At 35.9% G+C, this 9,759-nt stretch overlaps 1 protein-coding gene across 1 annotated transcript in view; it reads right to left on the bottom strand.

The window, feature by feature from the left end:
* Window positions 1–1,138: 1,138 nt before the first annotated feature.
* The window catches only part of LOC143231796 (uncharacterized), a 38,646-nt gene continuing 30,025 nt past the window's right edge, over window positions 1,139–9,759 (bottom strand). Inside the window, exon 4 of the mRNA XM_076466451.1 lies at window positions 1,139–1,263. Coding sequence (XP_076322566.1) covers window positions 1,181–1,263 — 83 coding nt within the window. The 3' untranslated portion in view covers window positions 1,139–1,180. The remainder of the gene's footprint in view (window positions 1,264–9,759) is intronic.

The raw sequence follows: 9,759 nt of genomic DNA, 5'->3' as shown, positions 1-9,759 counted from the left end.
ACAGAGTACTGATACTGAGTAACTTGACAGACCATCGATTAAAAACCGAGAGAAAACCTTAAAGCAGACGAATTACAGTTCAGTCTGTTTAACGGTTGATTTTATAAAATTCCTTGTGGATATTTCAACATAAACAAACGTCAGAAGACAGGTTTGTAGCCCAAGGTACGTCTACTTAGTTCAAATAATATAGGCGAGCAGTAAACATAATAGTTCTGAAAGAGAAGTCGCTTCAATTCACGATATATGTAATGAACATGGGCTGAATGCACAATTATGTTTTGGCATTTCCGTGTAAAACCTACAATGACAATTTAATTGTATACACGGAAAAGGAGATGTGTGAAGTTAAACTAACAAACAATCCTACAGGTGGCTGGTTTAATTTTTTCAATTTCGCGCAAAGCTACACGAGAGCTAACTGCGCTAACCGTCCCTAATTTAGCAGTGTAAGACTAGAGGAAGGCAGCTAGTCACCACCGCTCACCGCTACCTCTTGGGCTACTCTTTTACCAACGAATAGTGGTATTGACCATCACATCATAACGCTCCCACAGCTGAAAGGGCGAGCATGTTTGGTGGGACGTGGATTCGAACCCGCGACCCCTAGATTACGAGTCGAACGCCTTAACCCACCATGGCCATGTGTCAGTAATTAATTATTCATGCAGACATTAGCTGTTTCTCGATTGATGATAATTCATCTATTTTTTTCAACCGTGGGACGTTATAATGTGTCGATCAATCCCACTATTCGTTGGTAAAAGAGTAGCTCAAGAGTTAGCGGTGAGTGGTGATGACTAGCTGCTTTTACTTTACTCTTACACTACTAAGTTAGGGACGGCTAGCATAGATAGCTCGCGTAGCTTTGCCAGAAATTCCAAAACAAACCAAACCAAAACCAATTTAATAACAAATTCTTGTGACAATTATTTTGAACATTTTATGTCACGAATGTGGCGTTTGAAAGAAAATTCTCAACGTCAATATCAAATATAGGTATCGAAGCTCGATTTTTAGTGTTATAAGTTTTTTTTCAGACCTATAGCTGTGCGTTAAGTTTAGTGCTAAGTGCGAAACTTAATGTATTAGAAAATATAGTTTTTGCATAAATATATTCAGCTTATGCCTTATTTGTGTCATTAATTTATACTATTACATAACGCTCTTACCTAATAAGTCAAATAAAATGCCAGCCACGGATGGTGCTCTCCTCGATGGATCGTTTTTCCGAAGTCTGGGTATCTATCATCTCTGCTTGCTCTGGAAGACAAAGATGAAACTTAAATAACGATTAGCCTAAAGTAATCAAATTATTCCATCGCTTTAAAACAAACGGAAAAAATCGAATAAAAAACAGTTATATTAAATCAGCTTAACTTTTTACAAAGTTTAGAATTATATAATGCGTTACCAGTTTGTTTTCGGGCATTTTACGTAACTAATATCGAGCCCCTATCCCCCCAAAAAAGAAAACAACAACACGTACTTGTATATATAATAACCTTTCGATCTTTTGCCAACAAGTTTCATAACTAAATGTTTTCAAGACATGTTCACTCAGTATTATGTGATATCCAAGTGAGAAAGAATAGTTTTGTGAGCATTCCAGTCATTACAAAGTCCCGTGTAAAGCTCACCCAACACGTCTGTAACGAGTGGTATACAGTTTGCAACAGTAACACAGTTATTTTCAAAACACCTGTCCTTTCCCTTCTGTTTTTCACAGTATCATCGGGCTCTTGTTCTATTTAATGGTTACATAGCGCCATCTATAGAAGTAATAAGTGGGACGTGCTATGTTCATAAGTGTACCTATAACATGTATACATTTTTTATTTTATGAAATACATGAAATCTTGTATAGTTTTACTTTCTTTTGGTATTTATATTCATGATCAAATCTGCGTGTTATTAGATATCACTCGTTCAAACCTTAACTTTATTTTTTCTAAATATCGTTGTGGAATCAGTTCGACTTTTGTTTTGTTTATGTGAAGGTAAAAACAAAAAAACAACTAATTTTAAGACTACCGTCATTACATTGCGAAACGGTATTACAACCATCTCCAGTTCCATCTCAAATAGTAGCTTGTTTGTTTTTTGGAATTTCGCGCAAAGCTACACGAGGGCTATCTGCGCTAGCCGTCCCTAATTTAACAGTGTAAGACTAGAGGTAAGGTAGCTAGTTATCACCACCCACCGCCAACTCTTGAACTACTTTTTTACCAACGAATAGTGAGATTGACCGTAACATTATAATGCCCCCACACCTGAAAGGGCGAGCATGTTTGGTGCAACCGGGATTTAAACCCGCGACCCTTATCTTCCTAATTCCCTTTGTCTTGTGGATCGGTTGTCTCCCCCTCACCTCGAAGAAGGACATATAGGGTGTGGTACTCGGATCTCTCTCCTCTGTATTTCAGAGAGTATATAAAGTATACTCATTATAGAATAGTTCATTATATGAACGAGTGGTGGTGAGGGTTAATGTTTCATAAAATTCTTTAATTCCTAGAAAATTAAATAACAAGATATTTAAATCAAGTTCGATTTTACCATTGGTGGAAAAGAAAAGAACTTTTTAATAAACATAATCACCAGTCTTCTTTTGAAATCTGGCTCGAGTTCAACATTACTGTAAATTCAAACCTTGGGATATATCTTATTATGTTTTATTTCTGAAATAGGCTTTTTTATTTGTTTGTTAATATATTAATATTTCGAAGTTTCCATTTAGGGTAAGCTAAATGCTGGATAATGAAGTCTATCAGAATTACTCACTTTCCACGTTTCCTGACATGGACGTGGTCGTTTGGTTTCTTTTAAATTTTGCCCAAAGCCACTCTAGGGCTATTTGTGTTAGCTTTCCTTAATTTAGCAGTGAGACGCTAGAGGGAAGTAGGATAGTTAATACCGCCATCTACCAACTCTTGAGTTACTGTTACCACTGAATAGTGGGATTGGCCATGTAACATTATAATGACCTACATTTGAAAGAACTAAGATGTCTGATAACGGGACTCGAACTCGTGACCTACATATTGCGAGTCAAGTTCTCTAACTACCAGGTCATAGCTGGCTTGATTAGCACATGGAAATTGTGTATTATCCATCTCGGTTTATTTATAAACATAATTTGTACAGTTTCGAGAGTTGGAACCTTCTAGAACTGTGTCAAACATCAAAAGAGCTGCTTCCATTATAATAATATAAGAAGAACATTACAAATAACATGGTTAAAGCTCGTTCTAACTACAGTTCATTTAAGTCACAATGACTCTTTTGAATAAGATTTGTTTTCTTTGCTTAGGCCTAACATCAAGTTGGTATTCATAAAAATAATTTCAGAAGATTGACCTGAATAAAAGATAGTTCAAACGGTTAAACAAACGAGTGGAATTGAAGACTAGTTTTAGTTTAAAATTTAATTTGCTTAAGGTAGAAACCTTCATTGGTTCTCAATGTATGTTCTTTTGCTTTCTTTTACACGAGCAAACAACAATCCCATTGTCGACTCAATGTAGCCTCGTTCAGTTTGAGGACAGAGTTCTGATAAACTAGAACAGAACGATCCAGAGAGATTTATTTAAAACTAGTTTGAGTTGATTTTGTGTGTATAAACATTTTGAAACTTTGATTGATTCCTTAACACAGTTAACGTTGTAACTCCAAAACTAAAGTAATTTTGTTTGTTTTGGAATTTCGCACAAACTACTCGAGGGCTATCTGTGCTAGCCGTCCCTAATTTAGCAGTGTAAGACTAGAGGGAAGGCAGCTAGTCATCACCACCCACCGCCAACTCTTGGGCTGCTCTTTTACCAACGAATAGTGGGATTGACCGTCACATTATAACGCACCCACGGCTGGGAGGGCGAGCATGTTTGGCGCGACGCGGGCGCGAACCCGCGACCCTCGGATTACGAGTCGCACGCCTTACGCGCTTGGCCATACCGGGCCAACTAAAGTAATAAGACACGCTATTAGAAAAGTTTATTTCATATTTGGGGTGTGTAACGTCTTTAACGTACTCCATAAATCATTGTTATCGTTATAAACCCCCTAAAAAACAGGATACCTTGATATACGTAAGTGTTTTTTTATATCTAGGGTTTTAACACCGTAAATTAGCTCATAAATCATTCTTAACACAGATATTTCGAAAACAAAAAAATGTAGGAAACCGAAACTCTAATGAAACTTTCATAAACACAACATTATTTCGTATTGAAGGAGTTAAGTTTGTTTTTGAATTTCGCGCAAAGCTACACGAGGACTATCTGTGCTAGCCGTCCATAATTTTGTAGTGTAAGCCTAGAGAGAAGGCAGTTAGTCATCAACACCCATCGACAAATCTTGGGCTACTCTTTTACCATTGAATAATGGATTGACCGTCACATTATAACGTTCCCACGGCTGAAAGGGCGAGCATGTTTGGTGTGACGGGGATTCGAACCCACGATCCTCGGATAGCTTTCCTTAACCACCTGACCATGCCGGGGGCGTTAAGAACCTAGATATACTCATAACTAATATTCGTACAGTTAACACGATAACGAAAAAAAAACCAACAGCAAACAAATAAACAGAAAAGCGAAACAAACAGGGGGTCTTTATCCACAAGCTTGTTTCATACTTAGGGCGTAAAATCTGGATGTGCTGATATGTCATTCTTAACATAGTTAACTTGATAATTCCGAAACAAGAATAACATGACGCCTTAATATACAAGTTTGATCTACATTCGAAGCCACAGGTGCTCATAAATCACAAATGTTCACTTTACTAATTTAAAAAGAAATACTTGAAAACACACTTCTTTATGTGATGTCATTCAGCAAAACCAAAGCTCTTAAACAAGAAACGTTTTAAGTTAAATATGATATAATCTAGATTACTCTTAAATATAAAATGCATAAAAAATGTAATAAAACTGAAAGCGAGTGAAAGTATTCTCACGATATCAATCAAAGTGAAAGTTTCTTTGTTTATTACCCAAAAAAACAGAATGCCGCAAGCACGTGTTCAGGTTACTTCCTGTTTAATGGTTACGAGAGAAGTTGTAAATATTTGGTGGTCAATTTGGCAGTTTTAATTTATTTCTATTAATATTTAGGGCCCCGGCATGGTCTGGTGGGTTAAGGCGTTCGACTCATAATTTTAGGGTCACGGGTTCGAATCCCGGTCGCACCAAACATGCTCGCCCTTTCAGCCGGGGGAGCATTATAATGTGATGTTCGATGACACTTTTCGTTGGTAAAAGAGTAGCCCAAGAGTTGGCGGTAGGTGGTGATGACTAGCTGCCTTCCCTCTAGTCTTACACTGTTAAATTAGGGACGGTTAGCGCAGATAGCCCTCGTGTAGCTTTGTGTGACAATTCAAAACAAATCTATCAATATTTTTTTAAAAAGGGAGGAACTGATTGATTCGACATCCTTAACTATTTGTCCGTTTCAGTTCGATTTTCCGACTTCTACTTTTGAGCGCGTGAAACAAGAGTGAGTGATATTTTTTTTTAACTTCTTTGCCTACATTTTAAAAAATTCCACTCTAGTATGCAGACGAAACAGAAACCAGTTTATGATCGACCTTTTTTTTTTGTTTAACTGTTGCACAAGAAGTTTATTTATACTAAATTTGAAAACCTAATATATTCCATTCTGGGAGATTTCAACCAATGTTAACTTGAATTAATGCTTCAATAACGAAAAAATGAGCAAATCTGTTGTTCATAAGTCAAACAAATCCTTGTATTTTGGGGCGTACTTGTCCTGAAAATTAGTCTTAGCAAATTTGTTAAATGACGAATTCTTCCGCAAAAAACAAGTCCTCATAGTTTACAGTTTAAGAACATTTCAGACACATAATCAATCACGGAAACAAATGTCCTGTTTATTATACACGTCGAGAGAGAGACAAAAAAAGAAGTTAAACAGTAAGTTGAACAAAAGAATCAATTATTATTCACTGATCGGAGTTACAATTCATAGTGTAGTTTGTACATAAAATGTATTATCAGTTCGCGTATCTACGTTATATTCTGAAACAAAATGACTCTGTGTTACACAACCAGTTTGATTCAAAATGGACCTCCCATCAGAGACGAGTTTCAGAAAACAAACAAACGTGTGTGAGTAAACTTGTAATTATTTATCAATTTAGAATAAAGAATTGCAGCACTGTAGGGTTCCAGTAGAGTATTTCAGGGATTATTGCTACAAATAGGAACAAAACCTGAATTTAAGTGAAAATTATCAAAATATCTTTTATTATTAACGCAGTTTGTTTCTTTGTTTTGAATTTCGCGCAAAGCTACTCGAGGGCTATCTGCGCTAGCCGTCTCTAATTTAGCAGTGTAAGACTAGAGGGAAGGCAGCTAGTCATCGCCACCCACAGCTAACTCTTGGGCTACTCTTTATTAACGAATAATACGTAATATAATATTTTTCGTGATTCGAACATGACGAACGGAATATAAATGAGACAAACATTCGAATATCTGCCAAAAAAACCCAGAAAAGCCAAACTAATAGGACATCTTTATCCACAAGCTAATACATGCGTATGAGGTTGTTTTACCGGTATACAGAAACTAAATGTGAAAAACGAATTAGTGATTGTTTCAAAAGAAGTTAAAATAGATGAAACTTTTGACCTTTCGTTTACTTAAGGAAGACGAAGTTAACGTGAAAGAACCGGTTTTCTCAACGTGCGTTTTGTGGTCGGTATTAGGCCTGGTTGTACCTAATCTCTTGGCTACATTTATCGTATTTAACCAGTACAGTTAGTTGTAAGTGCTCACTACTTGAATAAGCTACTTCCACACTTAGCACCATGCCTCTAGGCTCATTCAAGCTTAAACACTTCGTCAGCCACATCAAGTTGCAGTTAGTGAGAGCCTACAACTGAATTATATTCAGATTTATAAACAAAACTCAACCTCCCGCTGAGAAAATAATTATATGTGACCTCTCTGACCTTAACCAATAGAAGTTGCGATTCAATTAAAGTCACACATAAGTATGACTTGCATGTTAAAGTCCTTCTCACAGAGATCTACTTTCATCAGCCAGCTTAAACGTTTTGTTTATTACGTTGTCTTGTTCTGAATTACTTTCATAAGAATAGAAAATCATTCTCCTACTTCTGAATCGTCAACAATATTACAATCTGAACAGTTTCTAATTGGTTGGTGTTTTCATACTGGGCAGAAGACGGTGGTTCGCTGTACGTAATTAAATGAACTACGATTAATATTTTTTTCACTTTCTGAGAAACTTCACACTACGCTAACTCATTACGTACACCAAGACGTAATAATCACTACGTACATTATAAACATGTGAAAAACAGTAAAATATTTTGGTAAGAGAAGTGGTTCTTCTTAAACAAGATGACTTGATGAAATATCAAAGTAAAATATTGTGGTAAGGGAAGCGGTTCGTCAGATGGGAGAGGGGGTTGTTGAAAGAATAACAACAAAGTACGAAGAAAAGTTCAAGGGCAGATCTATAGCTTGCTTGCTGGCGTTTATAATCACTACCTGGAGTATCTATACTTTGGGTGGAATTTATGAAAATTTATGATTAATGAAAGGTTATCTTTGTACATGAAAAGTTGTTTCCTTTATATATATATATAATTAAAAAAAAACACCCATAAAAATAGCAAAACATAAAAAGAGAAACCGTAAATTTGAATGTATATCCTCATGGACTCAACACATCTTCATGCTACATTTAATGAAGATCTATCAATAGAAATAAAGTAATTGTATATTGACCTCGCAAAAAATACTCGTTAAACCTGCAAAATGCAAAATTTGTGTGTATTTCTTCATGAACCTAATGAATTTCCATACCAATTTTGGTGAAAATCCATCCACACCCTGCGAAGTATTTACTTGGACATACAACAGACAGTACTATTATATTTATATAAATGGCGCCAGTGCATTAGGTTGGCGTGTGATGTATTCTTGACGTCATTTCTGTACCTTAAAAATTGAATAATACGAAGTTCTCCGTGGGAGGCGAAACGCTAAACTCGTGAACCCTATTGCATATCTTCAGGTACACAGGTTAAACATTTCACAAAGTTGAGTGTTGTACATCGCGTAATAAAAAAGGTTTTTCCAGTATCATTCAAGCAAGCGCGTCATTATAGTATGATGAAGATATACTAATGACCTAACTCTATCTGATAAATAGACAGAATATTTTATTATGCTGAGAAACTCGTGTTCTAATAAAATGATTCAACCTCTTTGCGAACTACTTTTGATGTTGAACTGCCAATATTAAAGTTTATAAAATATAATTAGGGTGAAAATAATATAACACCAACCCCAGATTAAGGTATGGGCTTATCGGTCTGAAATTATGAATATAAATGTATTGCACGTAGGGGTTCTGTCTCAATGAGGCTGCTATAAGTTGAAAAGCCTAAGGCCAATAACATTCTTAATTCGGCCTTGTATATTTCATAATGTATTTCTCGGTAAAAACAAAACATAATCGGTTTTATTCAAATTTCCATTCTACTGATGTGGCAAGACACCCTTGACAAAAACATTGAATGATTGTAGAAATATCTGACAGGTTCCAGATGACGTACAATGTTCTCAAATATTGAAATCAGTGTGTAACTATTTGTTTGTTTGTAAATACAAGAACTATAAAATGAACTATTTGTGTCCTGCCCATCGCATATACTGAAGCCCGATTTTTTTTAGTAAGCCCTCTGACTTACTGCTGAGTCACAGTGGAGATGGACACTTTAAAACTATCTTTTACTTTTTTGTGGGTTTATTCATGATTCTAATTGAAATAAGTCTAGGGAGTATTTATGTCTTTATTATTTCACAATCATCATGTTTATTACATTTCGATACAGATTGGAACTTTAAAAGTTGAGAATGTTTCCGTCTGTTTGTCGGTTTCTGAGCAATGCACGATTGATCAGGTGAATATTTGTTTTAAAAAATTGTTAGTAAATATGATAATTCAGTTATAATCTTACTGCACATTTAACACCCCAGCTCTAATTTTATTTATTTTAACATCCATTTTTAAATCTTATTGCATATCTAGTGCAATTGACACATATTTCATGAGCTGACAAGTTTTGTGATGCTCTTTATTAACAATAGAATTAGTTCTAATTGCACTACATAAGTTACTCCCCGTGTAACGTACACGTACTATTGAAATCACCAATCGCAACCGCTTGCGCAGAGCATGTGCGTCCTATATGGTAGTTTGATCTCAAAAGATCATGTACTCCCGGAAAAGAAAGTGGAACATCACCACCTGCTGCCTCCTATCGTTATAGTTATTATTAATTATGTATAGAGTGAAACCATTGGACTTTCAGGATGACCTCATTCTTAGAGCAGGAAGAAAGCTGATAAAGACGGTAGACAACGGAAACAAGACGACTGAAATAAAGCTAAAAGATTGACATTAACATACGATAACCAATTACTGCCTAAGAAAATTAATATGCGATGAGACAGCCAAACATGTCCACAAATGTCGTGAAACAAACGTTGTTGTTTTTTTTTTATTTAACGATACACACTTCAACTTGAAGTACCAGAAAGATATTGTAATCTATTTTCATAAAGTGGTTTGGTTTAGTTTTGAATTTCGCGCAAAGCTACACGAGGGCTATCTACGTTAGCCGCCCCAGTTTAGCAGTGTAAGACTAGAGGGAAGGCAGCTTGTCATCACCACCCACCGCCAACTCTTGGGCTAC

The sequence above is a fragment of the Tachypleus tridentatus genome, chromosome 11, assembly GCF_004210375.1.
Source record: "Tachypleus tridentatus isolate NWPU-2018 chromosome 11, ASM421037v1, whole genome shotgun sequence".
Lineage (NCBI taxonomy): Eukaryota > Metazoa > Arthropoda > Merostomata > Xiphosura > Limulidae > Tachypleus > Tachypleus tridentatus.
The sequence above is the reverse complement of the archived record's forward strand: the minus strand, read 5'-3'. Positions and strand labels throughout refer to the sequence as shown.